Raw genomic sequence first — 17,703 nt, 5'->3', positions numbered from 1 at the left:
ATGGGCTGCATGCGCACAGACAACATTTCAAAGTCCCTGTCGGGCCTTTTTGAAAAACTTGGCTCCCTCGTAGGCTCCTACCCTTTCTACTTCTTTGTGATTCCTCTCGTACTGTCGGCAGTGCTCGGAGGAGGCTTCACTTTTCTCAAGGACAGGGAGGACAACGACTTTGAACGGCAGTTCACACCCAGGAAAGGACCCTCGAAGGCAACACGGGCGTTTATCAAGGAGAACTTGCCCTACAATGACACCATGTTTTCAGAAGAGCGATTGTATGACAAGGGCTACTACGCATCCCTCATCGCAGTATCTGCTACTGAATCAAATATATTAGCAAATCCGGCCTTCGAGGACATCCTCACACTCAACAATAAGATCCTTAATATCACTGTGTACAATGGGACGCTTGGGTTCAATGAGTTGTGCGCGATAGCCAATGGAGAATGTGTCTCAAACATCATCCTGGAAATCGTCAGCTCCAGTCAAACCAATGGAACCGGCATCACCTTCCCCGTATATTCACACAGATCCAGCTCGGTTTTTCTGGGCTCTGTGCTAGGCGGGGTCACCACGGATGCCAATAGCTCAGTCATAAGTGCTAAGGCTGTGAAACTTTCCTACTACTTAGATAGGAAGGAGAGCACAGCTGGCGCCGCAAAATTATGGCTGAGAGGGTTTAAAAAACTCTTCTCAGATGAGACGGAAAGCAAACACATTAAGGTACGTATCACATTGCTACTGATACTATTATGTACTTATACTTGTATCTTCTCACACAGCTGCTTTTTTTTCATTGGTCTTTCTCAGAAGCTGGAACATATTCATAAGGCGTCCTATCCAATTTCATTTATATTTTCAACTTTATTTTGTGGTAAAATTAAAATAATGTGTAATCAATGATAATCGAAGTAGCATTCAATAACTACAGGTCCCACGAGACTTTGAAAGTGTAGGCTACCAATGGCTCGGACTCATTGGAAGATGTTTCAGGTTTTAACGGCAAAAAGATCAGCCACTGTAAGAGAAAGCTATAGTGCGTAACTTCTGGAGTGACACCAGTGTGTAAATGCTGCCTTACTGAGAAATACAGAGAGTATTGTTGAGCTGATAGGCTTAATCAACTTTGTCTCAATTCATTTGGCGATGGCTTGAATGTAACCGACATTCATTTACATGAAAAAGTTACACACTATAGCTTTAAGGTACTGAAGTTAGGCTAGGGTAGCTATACAACGAGGAACAGGACAAATCAAATGTTCTGAAGTTGCTTGCAATAAACACTGCTATCTAATTGGCACAGATTATTCTGGTAAAGATGAAATACCAGTTTAATTTATACCAGTATGAAAGAAGACTGTTATGGAAGCAGAATTGACCAGTGTTTGAAAGAGAACAATGTTTTTGCCTGCTGTGTCTCGCCTTAAGAGTAGAATTAGCTCAGTATCTCCAATAAGTGCTTTGTAACTGGCAATAAAAAAATAACAAGCTTATAGATGCATTCTCTAAACATATTAGTCTGCTCTCTGTCTGTATCTACACACTTTAGAGATAACTTGGTTTGGTAAAAGGCTTCTTTGTCTTGAGATCCCAAGCTGTGCTGTCACACTGCTTGTGTTGCTGTTGTGACAACCATGTGTAAAGCCTGCTGCCTTACTCCTTTGCAGGTGTCCTACTACACCTCCAAATCCAAGCAGGAGGAGATTGACAGTCACACCACAGATGGCTTCCCCCTCTTCCTCATCACGTATGCCTGCGCTATCACCTTCTCCGTCGTATCCTGCCTCAGGTAAAGAAGTGAGCAGTGACTGTCACACAGCCAGACACGCAGAGCTGTTGTTTATCAAAGTGACTGATGCACGAAAGGTGACCATGTGGCAATTTAAAATGAAATAATCTTTACATGAAATGCACCTGTCGGAAGACGAAGAAGCAGTACTATAGAATAAGTAACTTACTACATCTTCACCTTATCACTTGATATTGTGGAAAGACTTGAGGCAGTGATGGATGATGCCATCTTTAGTAACTAGCTTCTTGTCCTTGAAGGCCACCGTAGCTTCTGTAAATTCTCAGAAAAGGGAAGGGTTAAGACAGAGCATTACTTTTTAACACTAGAGGATGCCAAAATACACCTTTTATTACACACTGTACCTTTTAAAAAACATTAAAAACTTAGTTAAATATCGTGCTCAGATTTTATTGTCAACACATTTTTTTTGGGAGGGTCTGGTTTGACTACTTTAAATGTAAGCATCTATCATTGTCCTGTATTTAACACTGGTTTCCACATTTGCTGTTCGTATAAATGGTCCTCACTTATAGTATATTGTAAGTTAGTTACATACACTGTAGTGCTACAATAACAACCCCCTGTATCTACCTCATTGGCAGATTGGACAATGTGAGGAACAAAGTGTGGGTGGCTGTTTTCGGTGTCCTGTCCTCTGGCCTGGCTGTTGTCTCCTCCTTTGGCTTGCTGCTTTACATCGGCGTGCCCTTTGTTATTACAGTCGCCAACTCTCCTTTCCTGATACTTGGTGAGAAAGAGTGTCTCATTACGCAGCCAGGATCACTGAGCAGTATTTCAACAGCCTCATATACTTTAAGGCATCCCATCTTGTTTTATAGCCTTTTTTATGTCTTAACATTAAAAATCTTGTAAAAATGTTAGAAGTCTCCGAAATGTCAACAAGTTACCCTCCAAACGGTGGTTACATTTTTTATCACTTTAAAATTTCTTCCAGGAATCGGTCTGAACAACATGTTCATATTGATAGCCGACTGGCAGCACACCGACGTGAAGGAGCCGGTGCCAAAGCGGATGGCTCACTCCTACAAAGAAGCCGTCATGTCCATCACCATCACCTTTCTGACCGACGTGCTCAAGTTCTCCATAGGAGTCACGTCAGACTTCCCAGCCGTGCAGTGGTTCTGCGTGTACACCAGCACCTCCATTGTCTTCTGTTACATCTACACAATCACCTTTTTCGGAGCTTTTCTTGCTCTTAACGGCAGAAGGGAAGCCGGCAACAGGCACTGGCTGACCTGCGGGAAAGTGCCATCAGAGAAGGTGGCTCATCGCTCTGAGGCGTATAACATCTGCTGCGTGGGAGGCGACTATGATATCGCGTCCGGAGCAGAGAAGAAACAACCAGTGAGTGATTTCTTTAAGGACTACTACGGCCCGTTTCTGGTTAACTCCTGGGTCAAGCGAGTTGTAATCATTGTTTACATCGTATATTTATCCGCAAGTATTTATGGATGTTTTCAAGTGCAACAGGGGATTGAGCTGAATGATCTGGCAGCTGATAACTCGCACGTTACGATATTCACCGGGAAAGATAGGCAGTATTTTTCTGATTACGGACCATCTGTGATGGTTATAGTAAGGAGTGATGACTTTCCGTATTGGGATAAGTTCATGAGGATCGGCCTTCAGGGATGCATGGACGCCTTTAAAGAGCTTCCATTTGTAAACGGGGATGTCTATACATCCTGGCTGGACTCTTTTTTGGCATATGCACAAGAAAAACATTTAAACATAGAACATAAGTTTACCTTTTACAAAAGTCTATCTGAGTTTTTGGATGTGTTCCCTTTTTTCAAACAAGACGTGAATATGACAATAGATGCCATGTATGGACTGACCAACTCCGTATCGAGATTCTTCATCCAGACTGTTGATATTGCCAATGCCAGCATGGAGATGCACATGCTCGAAGGTCTTAAAGCCACCGTAGCCCAGTGCAGATATTCTTTATTAGTGTACAATGAGAAATTCATCTTCTACGACCAGTACGACGTGGTGGTCAGCAGCACCATTAAGAACATTGCTGTGATCACGGCGGTGATGCTGGTGGTCTCTTACCTGCTGATCCCAAACCCCCTGTGCTCTTTCTGGGTCACCTGTTCCATTTGTTCAGTGACCGCCGGAGTGACTGGCTTCATGGTGCTATGGGACGTCAGCCTGGACTCCATATCCATGATCATATTCACCGTCTGCATCGGCTTCACTGTCGACTTCACCGCTCACGTGGGTTACGCCTTCGCTTCCAGCAAGAAACAGAGTCCCGACGACAAGGCAGTGGAGGCCCTCTCCAACTTGGGCTATCCCATCCTGCAAGGGGCCCTGTCCACCATATTAGGGGTGTCGGTGTTGGCCACGTCTGAATTCCACACCTTCAGGACATTTTTTAAGATCTTCTTTCTCGTCATCAGTATCGGCATGCTGCACGGACTCATTTTCATTCCGGTAATTCTGGCGCTATTCACCTGCCGCTCAGGCAAAGATGAGAATAGTAAAGGGAAGACGATTATAAAAAGCAGCAGACTATGACCCCTGTTACAATGCTGATCATGGTGTAGGTTGTTTGGCATGTTCGATGTTTAACACCAACATTTCCTATTCAAAAAGCGTGTTGCTAATATCGACATGGAACATGTATATATGTTAAAGGGGCTATGAGGAACTTTTTAATATTTCTGAAACAGTCAATTTTTTTTCTCTGATGATCATAAATGACATGTTACAGCAAACAAGACCATCAGTGCAAAGAATGCTATAGGCTATTTATTTAGTTTTTCTTTATGCCTTTGTCATCATGGGTACGCTCACCCAGGAACTAAGGGGCACTTTACACGGCCACGCAAAACGGTGCATACGCAGAAAAATTTCTGCGGTTGCACTATATCATTTACAGGAAAACAGCAAACGCAAACGCAAACGCAGGCATGAACCGCAGATTTTTGAGATCACCTCCGAGGGAGGATTTTTTGGAAAACTTAACGGTTTTGGTTTCCTGTAAACACCGAAACCATTTCCCCTGATAACGCTGACGTCACGGCTCCACCCTCACACATGCGCATTGCGTTTGGATATATAAATAGGCATGCGCCGTCTTTGTAGGTCCACGTGCGCCAGTTGGAAAACAACAACAACAATGGCGGATCACCGAGCTGTATTCGTTGTGCTCATGGACGTTGTGCTGTTGCTGATGCATTTGTTATCGTGCCACCAATCGCTCCTACAAGCAAATAGGGAAAGAGTTGTGCTCTGCCTGTTTTTCTAGCTAAATAAACGTGTGTCACTTCTATATGCCAGGGACACGGCTCTACATTAAAAAAACACTATCAGCGTGCAGCGGTTAAGTTAGGCTACTGTTCAACAAAAGGAGCATTAAGGCTACGGCTTCACAGTAAAAGCATTTCACTGGCTAAACATTCATAGCATTTCGCTGGACACACGTGAGTTGACTTTTATTTTGAAGTACGCCTAACAGGAAAATATCCGCTCACGAAGCCCCTTCACTATCAGCAAGTCTGCTGTTTTTCCGAGTTCAATGCGGTGAAATAAGAGGACAGAAAGCTTGTCTTTTACAATATTTGTAACCCCAAGCTTACACCAACCGCTTTATGAACGTTAGTGGCATTAATTTTCGGTTACAGTAAGGTTTTATGCATCAAATTGTGCCGGAAGAGCTATCTACTAGGCTGTGTCACCGCTGACTATTGGCTTGGCATGGCTGCTACTTCAGCGATTTCGGCCCGTTTCCTCTGAAAACTTTGTGTACGGGTGAAGATGTCAGATAAATTGTGTCTGAACGGGTTTTTTTTTTAAACCAAAAACGGGAAAACTCACGTTTTCACCGTGTAAAGTGCCCCTAAGGCTGGTGTAGTCAAAACACTACCGCTTTTGTCCAAAGGGGGTGCAAGACAAAAAAAACTGAAAGCTGAACAGATGAGTCTTTGACAATGTTCAGTGATTTTGTAAATAGGTATTTTTGCATACAATTCAATCACTCGACTATCTTGTAAATACAGTTTCTACATGTACCTCAATATATTTCTGATTTAAATTAAAATGTTATACATTTATGAATTAATTAATAAATTAATCAGTTAATTTATATTTTTTCCATTGGTCAATAAAGGGTTCAGTTTCATACCGAATTGTTTGTCATGCTTTGTGTGTTGTTGCTTTGTAGAAAACTGACTTGCTCAGAAGCTGACTATCAAATACAGTTGTTCTATTACACTTCAAACTCATTCTAACATCAAACGAATACATGGGACATTTTGATGCCATGCTGCAAGGCAAGTAACATGTTTTAAACAATACTATGATGATTAATGTACAATGGCAAATGTTAGGCAACTTATCGTAAAATTGTGCAATTTAAGCTTGTTATCAATGTTCTCTTAACTTAACTAGGCCACCTGCAACTCATAAACAGGGACACTTTCATATCTGACATTTCCTTTATAGGCAGAAATGTGACAAATAGATCAGTGACCAATCTGTATTATGTATACAACATTCTACATGTGATTTTTTGCACATATCACATGGTGGTGGAATCTTTCATTTAAACACCACAATACAACTGACGTGGGTATCATCTTCATGTCATTGTGAACTGGTTAAATCTTTAACACTGAATTGCCTTGGGTTGACTCTGGTGCCACTTGCATAAATAATTTGGATAAACAACAATCGCAAATCTGTACATTTGATTTCCACATATAAAAATGATATCAAGTAACAACATTGCTGTCCTTAAATTCAGTTCAGAAGCATAAGGAAACCTTACAGAGGAGATCTTCCAGAACAGCGCTATCAAAGTAGCCTGGCACCGCCCGCCTACTACTTCCGCTCAATTTTCATTTCCCATCAGTAGTCAGTCTGGGTGTGCGGTATATTTTTAGGTTTTCTACGGACAGATTTCTGCCGGTCCAATCAGCTAACAGAAGGAGTGGCTCAGAAGCCGGCGCATGACATGGTTGGTTGGCAGGTCCAGAGTGGCACTGGGCAGATCCAATAGTTTTAAACTTCAACAGACACCCGCCTTCAAGTGAGTTAACGTTTGTCAATTGAGCGATTCCAGACCTTCTGTACAAATGAAATGAAGTATGATGGTCTGGTAGAACCAGGCTACTATCAAAGCTGTCATGTGAAGCAATTCTAAATTTGATATTCCCGTTTGGTTGGAATGCATTATTTTAAATTGCACACAATTAAGCTATGCCACAATTTCTCAATTCCAGTGATTGGTGTCTGTGACATATCAGGGTCTCCAGCTGGCTGCATATTAACATTAAGAACCCATTTCACATGCAGAATGTTCACACCTCCAACGAAGGTGCTGTGTCCGTCTTCGTCACCGTTATCTGCTCAGGACTGATGTTTTTATATTGCTCCCCCCCCCCCCCCCCCCGCCCCTCAGTGCAGCATTTTAGTGGCAACAACATAGACATTAAAATGGAAGAAGAAAATAAGGTTTCTGAAGGTTATGTCTAATGACACATAAAATCATAGATATTGATGGTTAACTTCAGTAAATGATTTAAGGTGGGACACTGCAAGTGAATAGAGTAAAATGTTCAACTTATCCATAACATTACACATTAGAATAATTATATTTTGCATTAACATTTTTGATGTTACATATGTATATGCAATATTTAACTTATTAGAGTTATAACTTATTTATGTTGTTACTGATGCAGCCTTAATTTCAGTTTATTACAAAAAAAAACTATGTACAAGCTTTATAAAGGCATTTTCAGGATGTTTTTAAGAACCAAATGAGTCACATATCAGACAAATAACAGTTGGCACCTAAAATTCAAGCTGGCATCTTTGATATCTGTTGATGCTCCAGCTCTATTCTAGCGAAGCTCTTAACTTGAAAAGCAAATTGACACAATTAAAACAAGTCACTCTCTCTTAATATACTGACCGCATAGTTGTGCAGAGTTTCCCAGTTGTTTTCTCTACATTGGTGCAGTGAGGGGAGCTGCTGGGTTGCCTGTCGGTCAAATAAATCCAGGATGTCTTCAGGTTCCAACTCCCAGAATCCCCGGCGGTGGCCCTGCGGCATGAGGGCCAAATCTCAGCTCTGTCACCCTCCGTCACGCCTGTCTTCCTCTGGACGAGATGCCTCTAGCCCACAGAGCGTGACGTGACATGCCCCTACACCCAGCACAGACAGACAGGCAGTACAACCTTAGACTATGAACTAATACGAAAGAGAGGGACTGATAGATAGGTGATGAAGTAAAGGCATAGATCAGATCCCTCTCCCTCTCATCGTTTTAGTGTAGTTTTTTGGCTATTGCATGAAAGAACATCAGATTGACTCCACAATAAATGCGTTTATAGATTAGAAACATGTTAGAGGTTGAAGGGAAGGCATGACTGAATTACCATGTCACCAAGCTTTGAAGAAATGGTTGCCCAGTTTTATCTCAGACTCTTGTCGATTGTGTATAGACACTGTGGCAAAGAATTATATGGACTACAAAAATGACATGATTGTTTAAATTCTCATCTCAAACCAACGGGCATTAATGTGTTTCTTCAACATCACCAGCCATTCAAGTGTTACTAAAATGACTTTGCTATATTATGATTTCTCTTAAAGGGTCTGAAAACCTATTAGCTTCTTCACCAGAGTAATCGGAGACCACTGTCTGCAAAAGTTACAACGGATATTTGGTTTTTTCTTCTGGGCTCTTCTGATTGGCTGCAATAGTTCAGTTGGAACAAGGTGATGTAATACATGAAAAACATATTTCTAAATGTAGTTTTGATGCTTGTTATTTCCATGAACTTTAATGTTGAAGAGACTTACTGATAAGTAATGCTGCATCCTATTACTACTTTTGAGCATCGCAGACATTAAAGAAAATAAAAATATGAACAAAATAAACATTCAAATTTGAATAAAATTAAAATATAAACAAACCTAAATTCAACAAAACAATCTTTAACCTTAGTTCAAGGCTATTACACTGATGATTTTTTTTAAATTATAATATATATATATTTTTTTTTACAATGATCAAAGTTAAAAAAAACGACTCTTGAATGACAACCTGAGAACCAATCCATTAGGCCTACTATTGATCTAAATTAAGTGCTTCATTTGGACAAATCATCTGACGCAATCAACTGTATTGGTTTCAGCACTGGACAGCTCCCTTAAAACTGATCCATCAGCTTCAGCAATAACACAGCTCTCTAGCCCCGCTCCACAGAGCAGCATTGCCCCGCGTGTGATTGACAGAAGCAGGGGCCATAGGTGGATCACAGGCGCTTTGAGATGATGGAGGGGAGAGAAGAAGACGTCCGGCTCCTAATGTGTCTCTTCTTCGTGGCTTCTGTAGGCCCATAGACACTTAATGCTTGTTGTGGTCGGGAGAGGGCGGAGTGCGTTTGTCATCAAAGTGAGAGAGGGCTCCCTGACGCGGTGCCTCCGACAACAATAAATATATAATATAAGAATAACCTGCCTGCCCCTTTCCTTACCCCTCCCTTGCTTTCTCGTTTTGATTCAGTCTATGTAGCCTGCACGAAGGAGGAGAACGTCAGCCGCACAGCACAGCTAAGACAGTCTTGTCTACAGTGAGAGAGAGGGAGAGAGAGAGAGAGAGAGATACAGAGAGAGTGAGCGAGAGCGAGAGAGAGAGATACAGAGAGAGTGAGCGAGAGCGAGAGAGAGAGCGCGCGCTGCAAGCGGATACTCCACATCAACAAGCTGAAGCATCTGTAAAGAAGAAGGGATTTGGTGAGGACAGCGAGGGGAGTTCCTTTCGTTTCCCCCCTTTCATAAGCTTCTTGTTTTTTCAAGAAGATAGCCTAGGCGTGGAGCTATTGCAAGAAATATCCTACAAGTGGTGAAGACATGGTTTAGCGGAGCAATTTGGTGGGATTTTTCACAGCACGCCCGCCCAGCAACGACACTGTGTGTGATCGCGAGCAGCAAGCAATCCACACTATCGTCTCGTCTGTGGACGAGATGGCTGTTTTCCGGCTGTCGCTGCTGCTGCAAGTGGGATTTGTGATCGGATCGAACCATAAATACACGGACTGGTCAGATATCACATCGGGAGCACGGGAGGCGATTCACGGCGCCGCTCAGACGCACCGTCGGCACCCACCCACCGGGGAGACGTCGGAGGAGCATCTCCCCAGGGTGGTCACGGCTTTCCTTCACACCGGAGACTCGAGCACCTTAAAGCACGCCAACTGCTCGCGGCGCTACGAGCTCACCTCACTGCGGGGACGGTCACCACAGCAACAAGGAGGCACCCCTCCGCATCACTCCATGGGCAGCGTGCTGGATACGGTGCTGCACGCCACAAACTTCCTCAACATGATCCTGCAAGCCAACAGGTCGAGGGAGCAGCACATCCGGCGAGATATGGAATGGTACCATGCCCTGGTGAGGAGCATGCTGGAGGGAGACGCCAAGATTCACCGGGCTGTGGTCACTTTTAACACCGATCCGTCAGTGCAGGTGGAAGGGGGGCCCTCGGTGCTCCTTCTCCAAGCCACCAGGGCAGGTGGAGAGATAGTTCTCCAGGATCTCTCCAGCGTGGCCCACCACCACCTGCACAACCACACCGCAGACACAGAGTGGTACCACGGCGTCAAAGACAGGAAGAAGAAGCCCAGTTTCCATAAGAGGGTGCTGACTCAAGACTTCAGATCAGTTGATAATTCTCTAAGAAGAGGAGAGAGTTTCATCCCGGACAGGAAGCACGTGAAATGGTCAGAGCCCTACCTGGAGTGTGAAAATGGGAATTTTGTTCCCCGTTGGCTTTTGACGGTATCGGCTGCTTTCTACGGCCTGAAGCCCAACCTGGCTCCTGAATTCAGGTTGGTGGTGGAAACTGAGCAGTGATGTTGTTGGTGTATTAATAGAAATGCTGGTAAAGGAGAAGCTGAAGAAAAAAAAAACTTCTGGTTTCATGTCCTAAAAGCATTTACCTGTATTATAAAACTACAAGTGAGGAAGGTGTACACCAATCTTAAAGCTAAGTTCAGGTACGTTTAACAACCACTACATCTCCAATCCTACCTAATTAGGCGACCTAAACCTGCGGGCTTAAAGGTGGAGTAAACTTTTCTGCAGAATGCGTGTTGTCAGTTTCAATTTTTGTCAAAATCTGAATCTTTTCATTATGTACAGTGTACTGTGTGCGCACACTGAAAATAAAATCCAGTGTTATTTCACAGCTTAGGGTCTGTAAACGGGTATATAAACAAAGGCACTCTGAACAACCCATCATAACAACAATGCTACTACTGTGTCTTTAGCTGTAGCAAATGAGACAATAAGCAGGTCACTATTTAAATAAGTGTTGAAGCCAAATACTGCTATAGCTATGGTGGTATCGGTCTGAGCCACCTTGTTTACATAGCATACCCGTTTATAGCCAGTGTATTAAGAGTTAAGACTGGACTAGTCAGTAGGCCTACTGACAGGTAGTGGATTGTGAGGAGATATTCACTGATTCTGACAGAAATTGATTTTGTCAACAAGCGTTCTCCAGAATCACTGACTCCACCTTTAAAGCCTTTACTTTTATCATAGAACTACAGCTTGATGTAAGGTAGATGTATGCCAACTTTAAGGTGAGTACAGGTATTTTAACCATCACTACATCTCCAATCGTATTACCTAAACTTGGATAGGGCTTAAGGTGAACATACCTGCCTCTCTTTCCTCCCCCAAAGATACTGCAGCTTCCCACTGGCCTCCCCGCTGTTACACAAGGGGGGTTTTCTTCTCTTCCTCCAGACTGTCAAGGCAGCAGGGATGCTAAAAATAAACCTTACTGGATGTAGCAGTGTCGGAAACCTCTGGCTATAACGGCCTTAATTCATTTTTCAAAATCACTCTGCTGCATGTTTTACTACTCAGGAAATGTCATGCCCCCCTTTCTCTTTTCCCACCATTCTTGAATCTGCGATGAGTCCGAACCTTTCATGAGATGAGAAACAGACAATTTAAAAAGAAGAAGCAGAATTTTGAAGAAATGCCCAAATACGTCTGATGTTGAGGTGTTTTGAACGGTGCCTTGTAAACGCCACCAGTCCCCCTGTTACGACCTGGAAGAGTCAGATATTAAGGCTCCATATGATCCTTACCAACATCTTCAACCCAATGAATATTTAATCCAGATCGGTTGAGTGTGTACTGCCTTCAATGAATCTTTAATTGATACAGTGGAGTCGCTCGCAGGCAAGCACGGATTGCAAATGAGTCCAAACCTGCAGTGATTATACTGTAGTAGGCCATCAGCTACTTGGTGTTACCCCAGCCTTGGTCTCAGTCTCCCATTGAAGCATTCTGATAGAAAATAATTAGAGTGCAACTAACTTACTGGTGGATTGTCAAACCTATTTTACACCAGAACCCAGTTTACGATTTAGTCGTATAGCCAAATTTATGATTTACTCTACTTCCATGGCCAAAGGAGTGACTTTGTTGTCGATTTTCCCCCTTCTGAGATCACTTCCATGAGATTGAATGTGTGACATGCGTGGGTGTTTGGTATTGTTTCTCGTCCCTGGAGAATGGCCGGTTCAGGGGCACTCAAATTAAACATAACCCTGTGCTCCAAGGAGCAGGAGAGTGACATGGATTAATGAATGTGTTTCTTATGGATTGCTCGTAGAACTATTACTACTAAAATATAGATAAAAGAAGGCTTTGCGCACTAAGGACCACTGCAAGTATATGATGGAACTGTTTGACAATTTGTGAAATAAGAGAGGATTAAAATGAGAATGTATTCCACTCTCACGTTTTTACATTAAATATGAAATTGCTGCCTGGAAGCAGGGGGGAACAGCTAGCTTGGTGCTAGACTCTAGTCTAGATGGTAGGGGTGGGAAAAACAATCGATTCTTCGATGCATCGCGATTCTCTCTCGAACGATAACGAATCGATTCAGATAAATTAAAAATCGGAATAATTATTTTTTTATTTTAATTTTTTAATTTTTTATTCGATTTGTAATTACTAGTATTTCCTGCGCCACTGCTCACGCACACCACACACGTGCAAGTTGTTAAAAGTGGCGACAAAAGGGCTGAGAGCAGCAAACCCATATGACCTGCACCGGCTTTTTGCACAATGTGTTGAAATGACAGAAAATAATAGAATAGAAATCCTATAGAAACATAATTTACAAGAGTAGAAAGAAAATTAAACTGAATCGGTTTAGTTTTTACACACTTCCATATTGTGTTGAAATGCAAGCTACATTGATTATTGCACTGTTCATAGAAAGTCATATTTGTGAAATGCTTTCAATCTAATACAATATTAGAGAAGGTAATCATACTGCCTCAGCAACCTGCCAGATAAGATACAGGGGAGGAGAAGGATAATATAACCTCAGACATCAGCTCTCCCCCTTTTCCCCTCCAGATGAACACACAATCAATAGCACAATGAATTAATAATGAAAGATGTGGAACAACAACCCAGCGTGGGCCATCTTTATTCCAGTGTCTCTGCGCTTCAGTCACTTTCTGTTTGGTGTGACGTCGTCCAGAGAAGCAAAGCGGATAGTTTTGAGTTTTTGTATGCACCAGGCGTATGGAAAGGATAGCAAACTTGAGGCTTTTTGTCGGCTGTCGACCTGTTGTTTCTGTGAAGGTGTAAGAAATAGCAGCGCTCACACTTCGCCTCTTCTCTTCTCTTAACGCGTGTCTGTTCCACTGCACTCGAGTCACAGGGGAGGCGGCTTAGACCACACAGAGAGGGTAATGTGGTTTTCAAGCCTGCAGTCAGTGTGTATCTGTGTGTTTGTGTGTGTTGGTGGTTCAGACAAGAATGATACGTATCGTCCTAATTGGCTAGTTACAAATGCTAAATGAAAAAAAAAAAATGTTGAGGGAAACACACAATATGGGAATTCAGAGAAGAGGAAGAAAGGGAAGGGGAGGCATAAGGTAGTGTTAAAGCGGCTACGAGTAACATTTAAATATCTTTTAAACAGCCTCATGTTTCCTTTGATAATCATAAATTACCTTTAACAGCAAACGAGACCATCAGTGCAAAGAAATAAGTTTTTATATAGTCTTTATTACTGCTTTTGGTCTGGTCGCACACCCAATCCGATTTTCGGTTTGCGCGTACATGTTCTATGGTCACATATCCGTATTGGTCGCAGATTTCAGTGTGGCGCAGCAACGCGATTTGAGAAGCCTATCCCTCCAGGTGAGGGAAGGGGAGCGGGAGCCTTGTTTGAGACAGTTATTTGTCGTCATAATGACTGATAACGGGGCTGAACCATCAAAGAAAAAAAGAAAATGCAATGAAGAAAAGCTAGAAGGGAGAGTGATATAGGCTACGGACGGAGAGTGATATAGGCTACGGGCGGGACGAGGGCATTGCCAAGCAACTTGTATACAATTTCATGGGAGTGAACTAGACTGCAGTGTTTACTCCTAAATGAATGAGCGGTTGGTACTAACACAAAGTGTGCTTTGCTTCACCATCATCAGATGACCATTATTCATCTGAAATAGTCATTATTTACAACAACATAAACACATTACCTCATCGTGATCCATACTAACTGCCGTCTCTCGCTTTCTGTGAGGACACGTAATCTTTCAGCTCCGTAAGAGAGAGTAGTTAGGTGACACTGCTGCATCAACTCATTGCAATCAGGTGTGTGTAGCACTTACTGGCATTAGTTGATGCAGTGTCACTAACCACGCTCACGGAGCCGAAAAGAGTCCGTGCCCTCACACTTTCAACACACGGATATGCACTATATTGCGCGCCGCCCTTCTCAGTTGACACTCGCACGCTTGGCACGAGCTAGAAAACAGCTTTGCGACAGCGGGCGTCGTAAAAATACTACCGCTTTTGTCCAAAGGGGCTGCCAACGGACCATGTTACTCGTAGTGGCTTTAAGTGAATACACACACACACATACACACACACACACACACACACACACACACACACACACACACACACACACACACACACACACACACACACACACACACACACACACACACTGGATTTTAAGCTCACCTTTCACAACACAGACCTTAATTGCTTTGAGGCTGAAGCTCTGGCAGACGCAGCGCTATGATAAGGCAAACTAATTGAAACCATATCTATGCCATACAACCAAACGACGACGGAATATTTTTCTCTTTTTTGCAGCATATTTCTCCAAAGGCCAGATAGGTTCTAATTAGATGGCAGAATCGTCTTCATTTACGCTTGGCTAAGCGCCCCCATTTTGCTGCACAAGCAGCTAAAGTCTGGCCAGCCTGACTGCTGTGGGACACCCCGGCTGCCTCACAGAGCAGGGGGGCCTCGCAGCATCTGTTAGGATGGACATCATCCAGGAACAAAAAGGAAGGAAACCCCAAGACTCCTGGGGCAAAGCACAGATTATATGATGGTAAACTGAGATGAAAAAACAAAAAAGTGGAGACTTGTATCTTAATCTTTCAAAGAAAGATACTCTTTCTAACATGATAAAGATGTTTAAATTAGTCATAGAATCAACCACTGAAACATTTATAGGGCGATTCTTGGGATTTCTCTGAGCTTCTGCACCAGTGTTGCTGGGTGACACTAGTTTGTAAATGCTGCCATATTGAGAAATACAGAGAAAGTGTTGTGGAGCTGATAGGCTTGATCAACTTTGTGTCAAATGGTATGGCAATGGCTTGAATGTAACCGACATTCATTTATATGAAAAATGTACGCACTATAGCTTTAAATTAGTCAAACCTCGTAGGTTTTCCATTGCAACCTGGAGCAAGCAGGGGTTAAAGATCCCTAAGGTGCTCGTTGTCTCATTGCTTACGTCAGCGAGACTCCACTGCTCAGTGAGGAGGCCTGTCAACACAATGCCTTCAGAAAGTAAATGTCAGAGTACTGGGCTTCCTCGATCGCTGTGTAGAGATCTTCCTAATGATCATGCTAATGATGGTAATAATAATGACGTTGATCCTCTCAGAGGATTATACATCCGTAATATCGTTACTGTGGGTTTATCCTTCAGTAATAATCTGATGTGAGAGATCTAAAATAGAGCTGTGGTGTTACAGAGGCTGCAGAATGGAGAACAGTGTCGGGTCTGAAAAGACTGAGAAGGATTTGATCTATTTGCAGGTTTTGAAATGTCTTGTAAGGAAATACAGGAAAACGAGATAAAACAAAATACTAGATTCTCTTGATGAAAAGCTTTACAATAAGGATTTCATAATAAATACATAACAGTTGTAAAGGAGGACAAACAAACAAAGAAAATAGACATTTTAAACACTATTTATTTTTTGCTTTACGATGTTTGATATTGATCATAAACAAATCTGTAACATACTATTAGGGGGTATCTCTTTGTCCTTTTGGTTATCAAAGAATGTGGCTATAACATTTCCACAGATGGATCATAACAGTTTCACCTTGTCCTACCTTATGCTGCAGCTGTCAGCAATATTGTATCATTTTAAATCAAATCAATTTCAGTATGCAAAGCGGATGCATGCCCTGTTTCAGAAAATGTATTTCTTAAATCTCAACTATAAGGACGCTATATGATGATTAGTGTGGTACTTTATAGAGAATAAGTGCTGTTCATTAAAATGATTGTTCAAGAACTGTTTAATTCTGACCTCAGTCATACAAATAAATCATAAAATATTCTCCTGACAACTGTCAGGTTTGTCAGTAGTTCAAATTATTTTGGTCTTCAGGGAAGCGTCTTTAATGACTAGATTGTCAAGTGCCAGCTCTCATAAAAGGAAAAAAAATCTTTATTTGTTTCTGTGACAGCTGCTTCACCGCGGGTGCTTTGTCACAAGCTGTGATTTTTTCTTTTTTTGACAGAACTCAATAAAGTGACCCAGGTCACACTGAAACGCTGGTAGACGAGCAGCATCCTGCCCGGCGGCTACACTCACATTAGCTTCTGTTCGTCCTGTCATCTTAATGCATCTCCATCACATAAGACACATTCTCCTCTGTAGGGCTGCCCTGCTCCTGCATTGTGATTGTTTCATGACTTAATGTATGAAATGTGTGGGGCCCTTCTGTAAGGACAGCAGTGCCTTTTTGTCAAGACACAAGTTCATCTGGGCGTGCAAGTCTGCTGACTTCTCTGATAAACTAATACAGTGTATGTTAGCTTGTGCAAGACTTCAATGTTAACCTCTGCGTTATTATTGATTTATCTGTACAGTGTGACTGGAGTTGTTAGGGCTTATTCCTCTGATTCAGATGTATTATGGTGAAAATATACAGCATATACAATGAAAACCATTCTTAAGTATGCATACTATAATTTGCACTGGAAGCATAAAGTATTTGAAGATATTGCATATCCTTATGGAATGTTCTACATTTTGCATAATTTGGAAGGTTTTCCACCAAGGAATTCAAGCGAAGGCATAAAGTACAATAAACTGGAAAACACTATATTTCTCATTATTAGACAGGCCCTGATTGGTCTACTTCTTGTTAGCCTTAGTTTGAAAGGACCTACCAGGTGTTAGCTGCTAGCTTAGCTTAGCACTACAGACTACAGGAGTTGTGTCCTCACAGTGAAGTGACCAGGTTCACACACCTGAAGAAACCCAGGTGACTCCATAATGGAAGCTTACCAGCTGCTAGCTGGTAGCTTAGAATACAGATCAAGTAAATCAGTTGAATTTGCTGACACTCAAACGTGTATTTCTCCAGTTTTAGTAATGGCAAGCTGCTTTAGCTCACCTCTAGCCCCTAAGGTAAGCTACCAAAACTTGGACCAGTCTCTCCACTAAACTTAAAGACACTCAATTCATAGCAGCACTGTGTCAAGCTCCTGGTTAAGACAGCACATTCGAACTGTAGTCATTACTGAATTTTCAATTGTAATCTTGCACAA

At 42.3% G+C, this 17,703-nt stretch overlaps 2 protein-coding genes across 2 annotated transcripts in view; both read left to right on the top strand.

Moving 5' to 3' along the window:
• On the top strand, nucleotides 1-4,336 carry LOC307267703 (patched domain-containing protein 3-like; the record flags this gene model as incomplete). Its single annotated transcript, XM_080050085.1, has 4 exons — nucleotides 1-720; nucleotides 1,665-1,786; nucleotides 2,392-2,537; nucleotides 2,745-4,336. 4 exons carry the CDS (start codon nucleotides 1-3, stop codon nucleotides 4,334-4,336), a joined length of 2,580 nt encoding a protein of 859 aa, XP_079906211.1.
• Nucleotides 4,337-9,800: 5,464 nt separating this feature from the next.
• gpr158a (G protein-coupled receptor 158a) overlaps nucleotides 9,801-17,703 on the top strand; it is a gene marked incomplete at both ends in the record, with an annotated part of 62,677 nt that continues 54,774 nt past the window's right edge. Inside the window, one exon of the mRNA XM_080050296.1 lies at nucleotides 9,801-10,663. Coding sequence (XP_079906422.1) covers nucleotides 9,801-10,663 — 863 coding nt within the window. The remainder of the gene's footprint in view (nucleotides 10,664-17,703) is intronic.

Source organism: Ammodytes marinus, assembly GCF_949987685.1.
Source record: "Ammodytes marinus genome assembly, chromosome: 21".
Taxonomy (NCBI): Eukaryota; Metazoa; Chordata; class Actinopteri; order Uranoscopiformes; family Ammodytidae; genus Ammodytes; species Ammodytes marinus.
The sequence above is the reverse complement of the archived record's forward strand: the minus strand, read 5'-3'. Positions and strand labels throughout refer to the sequence as shown.